At 39.4% G+C, this 14,918-nt stretch overlaps 1 protein-coding gene across 1 annotated transcript in view; it reads left to right on the top strand.

Annotated features, from left to right (window-relative positions):
• CRYBG3 (crystallin beta-gamma domain containing 3) overlaps nucleotides 1–14,873 on the top strand; it is a 114,093-nt gene extending 99,220 nt beyond the window's left edge. Inside the window, exons 19-22 of the mRNA XM_079921991.1 lie at nucleotides 490–613; nucleotides 10,974–11,132; nucleotides 12,323–12,482; nucleotides 13,272–14,873. Of these exons, the coding sequence (XP_079778117.1) occupies nucleotides 490–613; nucleotides 10,974–11,132; nucleotides 12,323–12,482; nucleotides 13,272–13,360 (532 nt within the window). The 3' untranslated portion in view covers nucleotides 13,361–14,873. The remainder of the gene's footprint in view (nucleotides 1–489; nucleotides 614–10,973; nucleotides 11,133–12,322; nucleotides 12,483–13,271) is intronic.
• The last annotated feature ends 45 nt before the right edge of the window (nucleotides 14,874–14,918 follow it).

The raw sequence follows: 14,918 nt of genomic DNA, 5'->3' as shown, positions 1-14,918 counted from the left end.
TAAGTAGCCCTTGCTGGGAGTTGTTGTGGAAGGAGGTGTGTCTGCAGAGGTCACCGGAGCTGTCCAGAGAGGCTGTGAAGGATGTGGGACAGTGAGCCTAAGAGTGGAGAGGAAACAGGTGGTTTTTAACTGGGTGAGTAGGGAGGAATTACGGTCTATCTCTGAATGTTAAAATGTTAGGAAAATAACTTGGTATCATCAAAGGAACAAAGAATTCTAAAGCTGGAGGGAACCTTGTTTTGGACGTAAGAAAACCAGATTCCTGATGAATCTAAATCTTCTAAGCCACAGTCCAGTGGGCTTTCTCCTAGTCCTCCCTGCTTTTTCCGTTAAAATATACAATTGCACAATGTTTTTTCTTAAAAACAGTCTACAAACCTGGAGGTTTTAAAGAAGGAACCCTATATGGTATAGTAAGAGGTATTTTTGTTAAGAGATTGCTTTCTGTTTTAAGCATCCCATTTTTTTTCCTTTCCTCTTCTCGTATAGGTGGATAGCTTATGAAGGATCCAATTTCTTAGGAAGACAAATCCTACTCAAGCCTAATGAGATCCCAAATTGGACAGCATTCAGTGGATGGAAAACAATTGGTTCCCTCCGTCCTATGAAGCAGGTAAGGAGAAGAGAACCATACGATCCAAAATAGCTCCATTTCTTAGTAGAAATGTCAAAACCCACAGCATCTGAACTATGGACCGTTTAATTTAGTTTGCCATTTATGTTATAGGAGGATCTGATTAGGATGGGGATTTTATAGATTTTAACTAATTCATAAAATTGTACCTAAGGTCAGCACTGGGTTTTAGCTTTGAGTCCAGAGTCCTATTGACCTTGTTGCCTTTTCGTGGGAAAATAAGTATCATAAGCTCTGTGGCAAGCAGTGGAAAGAAGAATGAACTCTGAGAGTGCACTAGTTTTACTTCCTAAGTACTTGGCTTTTTCCCCCCACTTATGTAATACTCAGGATGGATCCTGGCAATTTAATTAACATAGTATTTATTGCACACCTACTGCTTGTCAGTCTTCTATTCAAAAGCTTCCCACTGTACTTCGGATATAGTCTAATCTCTTCAACGTGTCCTATGTGATCTGGCTCCCCCTGGCTTCTCCAGCCTCATCTCTCATCATCTCCCACTCACACGCATGGCTGTCACATGCACCAGCACACAGAGTGTTTTCCCACGCTTAACACAGGCTCTGCCCTCTGTCTAGAAGTTTCTCCCCCCATTCTTTGCCAGGCTAGTTCTTACTTCTCCTTCTAAGTTCATCTGTAGTTTCAGGTCCTCCGGGAAGCCTGTTTCACTCTCTCTGTAAAACCAAACTACATCCTTAAAGACCTGGTTCTTTTTCTACAAGACACTGCCTGCCGTTTGTCATGACATAGTTGTTGTTGGACTGGGTGCTTTCTCACTCTGCTAGAAGCCCTGTGAAGGCAGGGGCTGTGCATACTCTACCCTGTCACAATGTCTGGCACATTGTAGGAACTCAGGGACTATCTGTTTAATGAAGGAATGAATGTATAAATGGATAAGTGAATGTTTGACATTATGCAGAAAAATTATGGAAGATGTATAAGGGTAGACATGATTTTGGCCTTCTTGGAGCTTACATTTTTGTTGGGTAAAAAACATGTCCAACTCAAAGCAGTAATATAAACTGCAAAGTGGGGAGGGGCCAAGATGGCAGACTAGAAAGACCCTGAGCTTACCTCCTCTCACAAGCACACCAAAATCACAACGATCTGCAGAACAGCCATCGATGAAAAAGACTGGAACCTATCAGAAAAGACATTCTATAACTGAAGACATATAGAAGGAACCACAACGAGTAGGAGGGACAGACTTGCAATATAATCAAATCACATACCCCTGAGTGGGTGACCCAAAACCTGGAGAATAATTATATTGCAGAAGTTCTCCCAAAGGAGTGAGGGTTCTGAGCCCTACATTAGGCTCACCAGCCTGGGGGTCCTGCACCAGGAAGACGATCCCCCAGAGCATTTGGCTTTGAAGGCCAGTGGGGCTTAATTTCGGGAGCCCCACAGGACAGGGGAAAATAGAGATGTCACTCTTAAACGGTGCAAACAAAATCTCATACACAATGCCCAGGGCAAAAGCAGTAATTTGATAAGAACCTGGGCCAGACCTACCTGCTGGTCTTGGAGAGCCTCTCAAAGAGGTAGGTGGCAAACGGATCAGTGAGCTGGAAGACAGAGTAGTGGAAATCACTGACACTAAACAAAAGAAGAAAAGAGAAAAAAAAGAGGACAGTATAAGAGCCCTCTGGTACAACATCAAGCACACTAATATTTACATTGTAGGGGTCCCAGAAGGAGAAGAGCAGGAGAAAGGGCCTGAGAAAATATCTGAGACATAATAGCTGAAAACTTCCCTAACCTGGAGAAAGAAATAGTCACTCTAGTCCAGGAAGCACAGAGAGTCCAATACAGGATTAACCCAAAGAGGAACATACCAAGACACATTGTAATTAAAATGACAAAAATTAAGGATATAGAGAGAATATTAAAAGCAGTGAGGGAAAAGCAACATATAACATACAAGGGAACTCCCATGAAGCTATCAGCTGATTTTTCAGCAGAAACTGCAGGCCAGAAGGGAGTGGCATGATATATTTAAAGTGATGAAAGGGAAAAACCTACAAGCAAGAATATTCCACCCATCAAGGTTCTTGTTCACATCTGATGGAGAAATCAAAATCTCTACAGACAAGCAAAAGCTAAAAAGAGTTCAGCACAACCAAACCAGCTTTACAACAAATGTTAGAGGAACTTCTCTAGGCAAAAAAGAAAAGGCCACAACAAGAAACAAGAAAATTATGAAATGAAGAAGCTCACCAGTAAAGGCAAACAAGCAGTAAAGGTAGGAAATCATCCCCACACAAAGCTAGTAGGGAGGTTACAAAGCAAAAGTAAAACCATCTCTATCCACAGTAAGCAGTTAAGGGATACACAAAACAATTAGGTGTAAAACATGACATCAAAACAGTAATCATAAGGGGAGGAGAGTACAAAGAGAGGCTAGTTAAAATGCATTTGAGATTAAGAGATCAGCAACTTAAAACAGTCATTTATATATATAGACTGCTGTATGAATACCTAATGGTAACCATAAACCAAAAATCTACAACAGATATACACACAAAAAGGGATGCAAACATAACACTAAAGATAGTCATCAAATCACATTAGTAGAGAACAAAAGAAGAAAAAAGGGGAGAAAAGGGCCTATAAAAACAAATCCAAAACAGTTAACAAAATGGCAGTAAGAACATACATATCGATAATTACCTTAAATGTAAACAGACTAAATGCTCCAACCTAAAGACACAGAGTGGCTGAATGGATACAAAAACAAGACCTGTATATATGCTGTCTACAAGAGACTCACTTTAGATCTAGAGACACATACAGACCAAAAGTGAGGGTTTGGAAAACGGTATTCCATGCAAGTGGAAATCAAAAGAAAGCCAGAGTAGCAATACTTAACATTAGACAAAATAAGACTTTAAAATACTGTTACAAGAGACAAAGAAGGACACTATATAATGATCAAGGGATCAATCCAAGAAGATGACATAACAATTGTAAATATATATGCACCCGACATAGGAGCACCTCAATATATGAGGTAAATATTAACAAACATAAAACAAGAAATTGACAGTAACACAATAATAGTAGGGGACTTTAATACCCCATTCACATCAATGGACAGATCAGACAGAAAATCAATAAGGAAACACTGACCTTAAATGACACATTAGACCAAATAGATTTAATTTATATAGAGAGAGCATTCCATCCAAAAGCAGCAAAATACACGTTCTTTTCAAAGTATACCTGGAACATTCTCCAGGATATATCACACGCTAGGCCACAAAACAAGCCTTGGTAAATTTAAGAAAATTGAAATCAAGTATCTTTTCCGACCACCATGCTATGAGACTAGAAATCAGCTGCAAGAAAAAAACTGCAAAAAACACAAGCCTGTGAAGGCTAAACAACTAAACAACCAATGGATCACTGAAGAAGTCAAAGAGGAAATCAAAAAATACCTACGGACAAATGAAAATGAAAACACAACAATCCAAAACCTATGGGACACAGCAAAAGCAGTTCTAAGAGGGAAGTTTAGTGATACAGGCTCACCTCAGGAAACAAGAAAAATCTCAAACAACCTAAACCTTATGCCTAAAGCAACTAAAGAAAGAAGAAACAAAACCCAAAGTTAGTAGAAGCAAAGAAATCATAAAGATCAGAGCAGAAATAAATGAAATAGAGACTAAAAGCACAATAGAAAAGATCAATGAAACTAAAAGCTGGTTCTTTGATAAACCTTTAGCCAGACTCATCAGGAAAAAAAAAGGGGAGAGGGCCCAAATCAATAAAATCAGAAGTGAGAAAGAAGTTACAGCCGACACCACAGAAATACAGAGGCTCATAGGAGACTACTACAAGCAACCATCTGCCAATAAAATGGACAACTTGGAAGAAATGGACAAATTTTTAAAAAGGTATAATCTCCCAAGACGGAAGCAGGAAGAAATAGAAAATATGAACAGACCAATTACCAGTAATGAAATTGAATCAGTAATTCGAAAACTCCCAACAAACAAAAGTCCAGGACTAGACGGCTTCACAGGTGAATTCTACCAAATATTTAGAGAAGAGTTAACCCCTATCCTTCTGAAACTATTCCAAAAAATTGCAGAGGAAGGAACAGTTCCAAACTCATTCTCTGAAGCCAGCATCACCCCGATACCAAAACCAGACAAAGATATCACACAAAAAAAGAAAATTACAGGCCAGTATCACTAATGAACATACATGCAAAAATCCTCAACAAAATACTATCAAACCAAATCCAACAATACATTAAAAGGGATCATACACCATGATCAAGTGGGATTTATCCCAGGGATGGAAGGATTTTTCAGTATCTTCAAATCAATCAATGTGATATACCACACCAACAAATTAAAGAATAAAAAAAAAACATATGTTCATCTCAACAGATATAGAAAAAGCTTTTGACAAAATTCAACATCCATTTACAATAGAAACTCTCCAGAAGGTGGGCACAGAGGGAACGTAACTCAACATAATTAAGGCCATATATGACAAACCCACAGCTAACATTATACTCAAGGATGAAAAGCTAAAGAAATCTCCTCTAAGATCAGGAAAAAGATAAGGATGTCCACTCTTGCTGCTTTTATTCAACACAGTATTGAGAGTCCTAGCCACAGCAATCAGACAAAAAAAAGAAAGAAAATGAATCCAAATTGGAAAGAAGTAAAATTGTCACTGTTTGCAGATGACGTGATACTATACAAAGAAGATCCTAAAGATGCCACCAGAATACTAGAGTTCACCAATGAATTCAGTAAAGTTGCAGGATCCAAAATCAATATGCTGGAATTTGTTGCATTTCTATACACTAACAATGAACTTTCAGAAAAAGAAAGTAAAGAAACAATCCCACTTACCATTGCATCAAAAAGAAAAAAACACCTAGGAATAAACTTACCTAAGGAGGCAAAAGACCTGTATTTGGAAAACCTTAAGACACTGATGAAAGAAATTGAAGACAACACAAACAGATGGAGAGATTTACCGTGTTGTTGGATTGGATGAATCAGTATTGTTAAAATGACCATACTTCCTAAGGCAATCAACATATTCAATGCAATCCCTATCAAAATACCAATGGCATTTTTCAAGGAGCTAGAACAAATAATTTTAAAATGTATAATGGAAACAAAAGACCCCTGAATAGCCAAAGCAATTTTGAGAAAGAACTGAGCTGGAGGCATCACACTCCCTGACGTCGGACTATACTATTGTACAAAGCTACAGTAATCAAAGCATTATGGTACTGGCCCACAAACAGACACATATATCAGTGGAATAGGATAGAGACACTGGAAATAAACCCATGCACCTACAGTCATTCTATGACAAAGGAGGCAAGAATATGTAATGGAGAAAAGACAGTCTCTTCAATAAGTGGTGCTGGGAAAACTGGAGAGCTACCCATGAAAAAATCAAATTAGAACATTCTCTAACACCATATACAAAAATAAACGCAAAATGGATTAAAGACCTAAATATAATACTGGATAGTATAAAACCCCTAGAGGAAAACATAGGCAGAACACTCTGACATAAATCACAGCAATATTTTTTTGGATCCATCTCCTAAAATAAAGGAAATAAAAGCAAAAATAAATGGACCTAATTAAACGTAAAAGCTTTTGCAAAACAAAAGAAATCATCAGCAAAACGAAAAGGCAATTTACTGAATGGAAGAAAATGTTTGCAAATGATATGACTGATAAGAGATTAATATACAACACATGAAAACAGCTTGAATAGCACAACACAAAAAACATACAAACTGATTTAAAAATGGGCAGAAGAACTGAACAGACATTTTTACAAAGAGGAAGGGCAGATGGCCAACAGGCACCTGAAAAGATGTTCAACATCACTAACCATCAGAGAAATGCAAATTAAAACCACAATGGGATATCACATCACACCTGTCAGAATGGCTATTATCAAAAAGAAGACAAAAAAAATGTTGACGAGGATATGGAGAAAAGGGAACGCTTGTGCACTGTTGGTGGGAATGTAAATTGGTGCAGCCACTGTGGAAAACAGTATGGAGGTTTTTCCAAAAACTAAAAATAGAACTACCATATGACCCAGCAATTCCACTCCTGGGTATATGTCCCAAAGAACCAAAAACACTAATTCAAAAAGGTACGTGCACCCCAATGTTCATAGCAGCATTATTTACAATTGCCAAGATATGGAAGCAACCTAAGTGTCCATCAACAGATGAATGGATAAAGAAGACGTGATGTGTGTGTGTGTGTACACACACACACACACGATGAAATACTACTCAGCCATACAAAAAAATGAAATTTTGCCATTTGCAGCAACATGGTTAGACTTGGAGGGCATTATGCTTGGTGAAATGTCAGAGAAAGACAAATACTGTATGATATCACATGTGGAATCTAAAAAATACAACAAACTAGTGAATATAACAAAAAAGAAGCAGATGCACAGGTACAGAGAACAAACTAGTGGTTACCAGTGGGGAGACTGGGGAGGGGTAACATATAGGGGAGGGGGAGTAGGAAGTAGAGACTATTGGCTGTAAGACAGGCCCAAGGATGTATGGTACAACACGGGGAATACAGCCAATATTTTGTAATAACTGTAAATGGAAAGTAACCTTTAAAAGTTGTACTAAAACTTTTTTAAAAAATTAAAAGCTAGGGGCTTCCCTGGTGGCGCGGTGGTTGGGAGTCCGCCTGCCGATGCAGGGGACACGGGTTCGTGCCCTGGTCCGGGAAGATCCCACATGCCGCGGAGCGGCTGGGCCCGTGAGCCATGGCCGCTGAGCCTGTGTGTCTGGAGCCTGTGCTCCGCAACGGGAGAGGCCGCGGCAGTGAGAGGCCTGCGTACTGCAAAAAAAAAAAAAAATTAAAAGCTAAGAAAAGTGCAAAACAGTGTGTAATCATCTAAAAGCCACAGGCAATCCCTGATTCAGAGGAAGGAAGCATGACCATGTGTAGGAGTGGTGGGAGGTTTCACGGAGGGTAGGAACCCATGCTAGGCTTTAGGGGTACTGTGGCCAACGGATATGCCATTGGTACTTCTATGAATCCTTTAGAAACACTTTCACACTTGATTCCAACAATAGTCCTTTAGGGTAGGAGTTATTACAGTTGACTCTTGAACATGGGTTTGAAATACGTGGGTCCACTTATACTCCAATTTTTCCAATAAATACTACAGCATTACAGGACTACAGTGATCCAAGGTTGGTTGAATCCACAGATGTGGAACTGAGGATACAGAGGGCCGACTATAAGTTATGCTCAGATTTTCAACTGCGCAGAGGGTTGGTGCCCTTCACCCCTGCATTGTCTAAAGGTCAACTGTATTCCTGTTTTCTAGAAGGAAAAATAAGGCTGAGAGAGAGAAAGCAAATTGGCAAAAGTCATCCAAGTGTCAGAACCAGGATTTGAACCCATACCTATTATGCTCTAACATCTGTGTTCTTAAAACAACCACACCCTACTTTCCTCCAAAATAAGAGAAGCATTTACAGTGTGGTACCATATACTTCAGGCACTGAGCGAGTGTAGGTAGCATAGTGGGTATAAATGCCGAGGCTCTGATTTTCAGATCTGACATATAAGTGGTAAATAAATGGTAGCCAATAAAGTTACCCTAATTATTGGTCTTGCTGCCCCCTTCTCTCTCTCGCTCTGTCACACACACACACACACACACACACACCCCAAGCTCATCCCTACCACTCTGGTTCTGTTGGTTCAAATCCTAGCTCTGCCTCTCAGAAGCAGTATGACTTGGGGTGAGTCACTTCATTTCTTGGCGCCTCAGATTTCCTCACTGGTGAAACAGTGATCACATTGCTTACCTCTCAGTATCACTGTGAGGGTTAAATAAGAGTCTGACACAACACGTGGCTCATATTGCTGTGGTAACACATTTATTTTGAAAGGTTCTTTATTCACGATGTCCTTTGAGAGAACCAGAGATGCCCAACTGAGGGATTCTAAACATCAGTGCACTTTCTTGGCAGAGTGTGTGGTACAGGATTTCCTGACCCTCACATCTTGCTTATTCCTCAGTCCTGTCACATGGGATGATGGGTAACCGCCCTGAAAAGCCGTGGGGAAAAAGCACGGCTGAAGTGGGATTTCAGTTTAGCTTTTACCGACTATATGATAACGCTTAATCCCATGTCGTTAGAAACTTCAGAAGCCAAGTTGGATGCTGAGAACATTCCCCTCACTTTTGAAAGGGGGTTCCTTGCTGGGGAAGGATGTCCCTGCCTATTGTTCAGGGCCCTGAGATAAAGAATAGCTAGAACAGTGTCCTCTGATTTTACGTAGTTTTTTGACAATTAACATTATATATCATTCTCCTTGCATTGTGCTTTGGGAAATTATTCCTGGTTAAACGTTTAATTTCAAAATAATATTTTAATAGATTATTTTCCTTTGTTTATTTAGGCCACAGCTTTGAAACGCAGCAAAGGAAGTCTAGGTTTCTAAAACAGTATCACGGGTCCTATTTCCTTTTTGGTAAAGCTCTTGGCAGTGCTTTAGTTTATATTCTTGTTTAGAAATTCAGGAATCATTAAAATGTGATCCTCTTTGAGCTTGGGAATTAGGAAGTCACTAAGGTAATTATCTGCATATCAGTGATTAAATGTATAATTACAGAGGAGTCAGACTACAAGTGTGTAAAAAGGGTAATTAGTACCTTGCTTGAGTTAATGGATTAAAACTGTGATGTTTGGTCCTAACATAATTGGAACTCTGTCATCTGTGAAGGTCACACCTGTTTCCTTATATATATAAGGTAAGGAAACTGTAGCAAAGAATGTACTGAAGCGTCCAGAATTAATTGCGGTGGGAGATTTATAGAATTATATGATTTATAGACTTTTGAATTATAGGAGTTTACCTACTGTTGCACTATGAATGTGGAAGTAGTAGTTTGAAACACTTAAAACATTTTGCCTAGTAGAGGTCTTTTTCACCTGCTTTAAATTACCAGATTAAAAAAAAAAATGTCTTTCTATTTGCTCATTTAAGTGTTCCGAATGTTTATTTCCTTAGGAAGGCAAACTTTAACTGGTCTCATGTTGACCCATCTTAAATTTCAAAATAGAATATTCATTGGTGGGTTTACCATGATCCCTTGTTGAATTTACCTAGCACTTACATTTCTCAGAGTGAAAGTGCTCTTTTGTTAAATCACAGATCATGTATTACTGTTATTTGACAGGGTTGTAATTGGGATGCCAACACCTGACCCAAGGTGGGGATGTTGGGTGTCCTGTGTTATATTACATTAAGACTGGAGGCCTAAGTCCTGGGGCTGAAAGAATAGTTTCTGTGGAGCTTCAGTCATGTGCTGTGTCCTCCTGTCATCTTATTTCACTGCCACTTTTGGAATCGGTCTCATTCCCTGTGTCTGAGAGTAACTAGTGCATTTCTCACACAGGCCTTAGAGCATCAGGGTGAAGAGGGAGTGTTTTGGTGCAGACAAACCTGGCTCTTCCTTGTCTGCGTCACCCTTATTTACAAAACTGCGGGTCATAATTGTACTTTCTTGAGGGGTTGTTCTGGTCATTAATTCTGACTGTGGCCCAGAAACCATTTAGGACTAAGTCTCAATAAATAATAACTGTTACCCATAGAGGCAAGTCCCAGATTTAATATTTTATTTGCAAACTTCTTGTATATATGCCAGGCCCAGGAGATGAAGTCCTCTGTTACCCAGTTTTTGAATACCTACATAGTGATCACCTACATGCATGGTCTCTTTCCTCGACATATTAAGGTCAACAAAGTATAAACAAAGAAATTACCAGTGCTACTAGGGCCCTCAGCTACCTGGGTTTTTCAAGACCTCCCATAGCATTCATTGGGCACTGAATCATAGCTCAAGCCAGTATGTCTGATGATTGTACTGTCGCTGCTAAGTTGTTGTTACATCCATGTAGGTAGTACCCTGCCCTTATTCCTACTCCTCTGCCTTCCTCAGGCCAGCTGGGACATAGTAGTTAGTGAATGAACCTCATTAAGTGCCGAATTCTGCACCGCCCCTTGCCATAATGGAGTGCGAGTGAATGAAACTATTACCTTTCACCCTTCCAAAAGAGTGTATTTCAGAAAAAATATAATAGAGACTGTACAATTTAAGCTGTGTGCCCTGTGGTGTAAGGATCTGTTAATAGAAAATATTAATTTACACACATCTGCTAAAGTGAAACAGATATAAATAAGCTAAATTCTGTTACCTCTCACATCCCCCTCAAGCTGTCCTTTGGAAAGATTGATTTCCAGATTCAAAAGGTTTTTTCAAAATGTCTCTGTTCCTCCCGTCACAGCCTGCAGTGTACATAAGAATAAAGAACCGAGCCCAGGATGAGTATCTGACAGTCACCGGAAATGTAGCTGACACGAGGGCAACATCTGTGTGCCTTTCTCCCTACAGTGGGAAGAATACCCAGATCTGGCACTACTGTCGAGGACTCTTTAAATCCAAGGTAACCAACCCCACTGACAGTATACCCCGCTGTTCGGTCTTTGGTCTTTTTCGTTTGGAAACCAGAATCTTGCCAAATCAAATGGCATGATAAAATAATGCAATTTCCTATCAACAGTTTTTTGCCTAATTATAAGAACATTGACATATATATTACTGAAGCATCTAGGTGAAATGGGCTTAGAAACTAGATTTTCTACATCAAAAAAATTCTCTATTTTAAGTAAAAAGTAAGATTAACACATACTCTGGATATTCCTAAATGGTTTTTTTAAACCAGTGATAAGTCACTGTACCCAAATGGACAATGTGCTTTTGTGAGACGTTCCTTACACTCTGCGGCCCAGATTAATTTAGCTGTCTTTGTGATTCCAAACATGTTGAAGCCTCCTCATCTTCAAAATATACAATGAAGGTAGAAGAGAGCTGCTGTTTTTTGGAGGAAGCTTAGAAAATAAAACTTAGGTTTCTTTGTTTTTCTGCAACCCTTCCATTATGTTTGATGCTGTGGGGAATAAGACACCAGTTTTATTATATCACCAGTGGATTATCGACCATTTTCTCATGCTTCAACAAAAATGAGAAGCACTTAGAAGTAATTATTGTCTGGGTATCTTGCACGTCACCCAAGGGTTTTTTGTTTTTTGTTTGTTTTTTTTGCTGTGTGTGGGCCTCTCACTGTTGTGGCCTCTCCCGTTGCGGAGCACAGGCTCCAGACGTGCAGGCTCAGTGGCCATGGCTCACGGGCCTAGCCGCTCCACGGCATGTGGGATCCTCCCATACCGGGGCATGAACCCGTGTCCCCTGCATCGGCAGGCGGACTCTCAACCACTGCGCCACCAGGGAAGCCCACCCAATGTTTTTGTAAGAAAAACAGGCTCGACCTTACACGTTTAAGCTAACAGGGATTCAACATTTAATTGTAATTCAACAAACCTTTGACCATCTGTTGTCAGATCCAGACCATCCTTTTAAAAACAAGTACCTCTAGTTCAGTATGTTTATTTCCATACCATCTCCTTCCTTCAGCCATAAAGAAGACTTAAAAAGTTGACTGAATTTATAATTATGCTAGTTTTCTTTTGAGATTAGACAGTCATGTCTCTGATCTGTTCACATGAAAGAAAAGGGGCCCAATCCAATTGATTTTAGTAAACACAGTACTGCCAATTTATTTCTTGACCCTTTTAGGCCAGTGACACATGTCTCGATGTGATTGGTGGTCGAGACATACCTGGAGCTAAAGTTGCCCTATGGACTGAACATGGGCAGTTCAGGCAGAAGTGGAGACTGAACAAAAATGGGACCATCAGCTCCTACCTCAGTGACCAACTTGTCCTTGATGTTAAAGGTAGGCCTGTGATGAAACCCAGTGTTCTGTGTCATTGGATATTCCTTTTAAATTCCAAGCCTCCTCCTCCTTATGGGTAAAAGAAGTCCTTATGCATAAGGGAAATATTAAATCATTTTAAATTATGCTTGAAAAAGTCGAGATATGCCATTTTAACAAAACAATTAGCTATATACGGATCAAGAAAAAGCCTAAGGACCAAGCCTACAAAGGTTTTTGTTTATCAGTACAGCTGTAAAATTTTCAATTTCTACATGATCTTTGAGAACATTTCTAAATTTGAAGCATCATCAACCACAGGATGTCATCCATTTCCTAAAGAAATATTTCTCACTTTCTGTTGTGCATTGCTGTGGTCCTTAAAATGTATGGTCCTTTAAATTTATCATTTAAACTTGTTTTTGAGTCCAGCCAAGGTCAGGGCCAATATTATTCAGTGCTGTCGCTTTAATTGAGTTAGTCATAGCCACTCTTGGGGTAGAAACTAAAACCCAGTACCTGCCGCTGAGCTAGAGCACTCAGAGCACTGTGTTAAGAATCCCATGGTCAGGGCACACCGCTTATGCAAACATCTATTATACCACTTAGCTTTTCAATCAGTCATAACGTCTGATTTGAGGTGAAGAATAGCTACGCCCGTTTAACCTCAGTTTCCCATTTCAGACCGCTTTACAAATGACATATTAATCTACCCCAACAGTGAGTGGGCTGAGCAAAAGCCTGTGACAACTGAAATTGCTAAGCACCTGTGTGAACAAATAATCTTTCCTTTTGGGATTTCTGTTTTAGGAGGAAATTATTATGACAAAACTCATGTAATTGTAAATGAGCCCCTGGAGGGAGAAGAAACACAGAAATGGGACATTGAAATATTGTGAGAGAATCTGCAGCATCCCTGAGAGAGAGCAAGGGGAGAAGGACCCTCATGCCCCGTGAAAAGGAAGCTACCTGTCCTCATGCTTCTGGGATCACTGAGCAGAATGAACTTCTTCCCCAACCTTGAAGACTATTGTTGTTAACCATGGAAAAGCTCAAAATATTCTTGCCAGTCATCCAGTGTTCCTATGAAGAAGGCGTTAACGATTTCTGGGAAAGGTTCTACTCCTGCTTGATCTCCAGCTTCGGTGAGCAAGCTTCTTGAAGTCTCTTCTCTCTCCTTCCCACCAAACACGAATCCTATCCCTGATAGCCATTATAGGACACTGGTGATGCTGTCATCCTGTGTTAATTAACCTCCTAGTAGATGTGTGTGTGAATGCAAGGCACAGAGAAGCAGAGTCCTATAGGTCAAGTCATACTTTTAAAAAGACGAATAATATTTTTAGCAATATCTGAAAACATATTTAATAAACCTTACTATTAAGCTGCTGTATTAGATAAACATTAAAGGTTCCCTATTGAAGCTTTTATAACTGAAGCACCGTAAGTATTCACACTTGTAACTGACCCCAGGGAGGGGACCTCAGCTTTGTAAGGAAAAGGCTCAAGTACAGGAGTGTTTTCTGTGGCTGTTGTTTGCTCGGTCCTTCAAACTAAAAAAGCACAAGTAGCCTGCGGCTGTCCTTGCACTCTAAGTATTAACAGAGACACCCTTCTGGGTGACAAGACTGTAAGTAACCGGGGCTTACCTATCCTGGTTCTGAGACCTCACCTGATCTACCCTCAAGAAGTGTTTATAAAGACTCTGTCACCTACGTGTAAGAATAGTCAAATTTTTCTTTGCCTGAAGTAAGGGGAAATTTCAGATGTTCAAATTAAGACCAAGTAGTACCTGACCCTTGACTATACCACTTTACTTTACAAAATGTGACAGAAAACTCAGTTTTTCACTCCCATTTTAAATAGCTTTCATTCAAGCAAAATCAGGTAGGATAATGTCTTTGACTTAGTTTCAAGTAATCATTACCACCATCACTATACAATTCTCAAGCATTTTTCCCTCCTGAGTTGGTTTTAAACTTACATTGAGACAACTGTTCCCTTCATCCCCAACTTTTGCCAGAAGGCAGAAAAAGGTCTGCTCTATTTTTATATACAGAAAGATTAAATTCTCCAATGATATTTTTAAAAATATCAACCTGTATGCACTTTAGAATGTTAACAGTGAACTGTTTAAACTCAAAGACCCACTATTTTGAGTATTTTTTATAGACTTGGTCTTTCCATGTAAATATTATTGTGTTTTTTTTTCCCTTCCCTTCAATCTCAGGCTCTTTTGTCATCTTTCAAGCAACATCTGTAAAACTATTTTATGCCCACTGATGTGAGTGCCTGTTAGTGTGGCAGTATTATTTAATGAAATTGATGTTATAGGGTAACTTTATTTTAATGGGAGGCCTTGTGTGTACACAAAGGTAGGTATGTATATTTTCACTGTAAAAAACCAAGTTAAAAAATTCTTCATGTTAATTGTTTAAAATTTTTCTAGAGCCAGTG

The sequence above is a fragment of the Stenella coeruleoalba genome (genome assembly GCF_951394435.1).
Source record: "Stenella coeruleoalba genome assembly, chromosome: 5".
In the NCBI taxonomy this organism is placed as follows: domain Eukaryota; kingdom Metazoa; phylum Chordata; class Mammalia; order Artiodactyla; family Delphinidae; genus Stenella; species Stenella coeruleoalba.
Note: the sequence above shows the minus strand (reverse complement) of the source record. Positions and strands in the feature narration are given on the sequence as shown.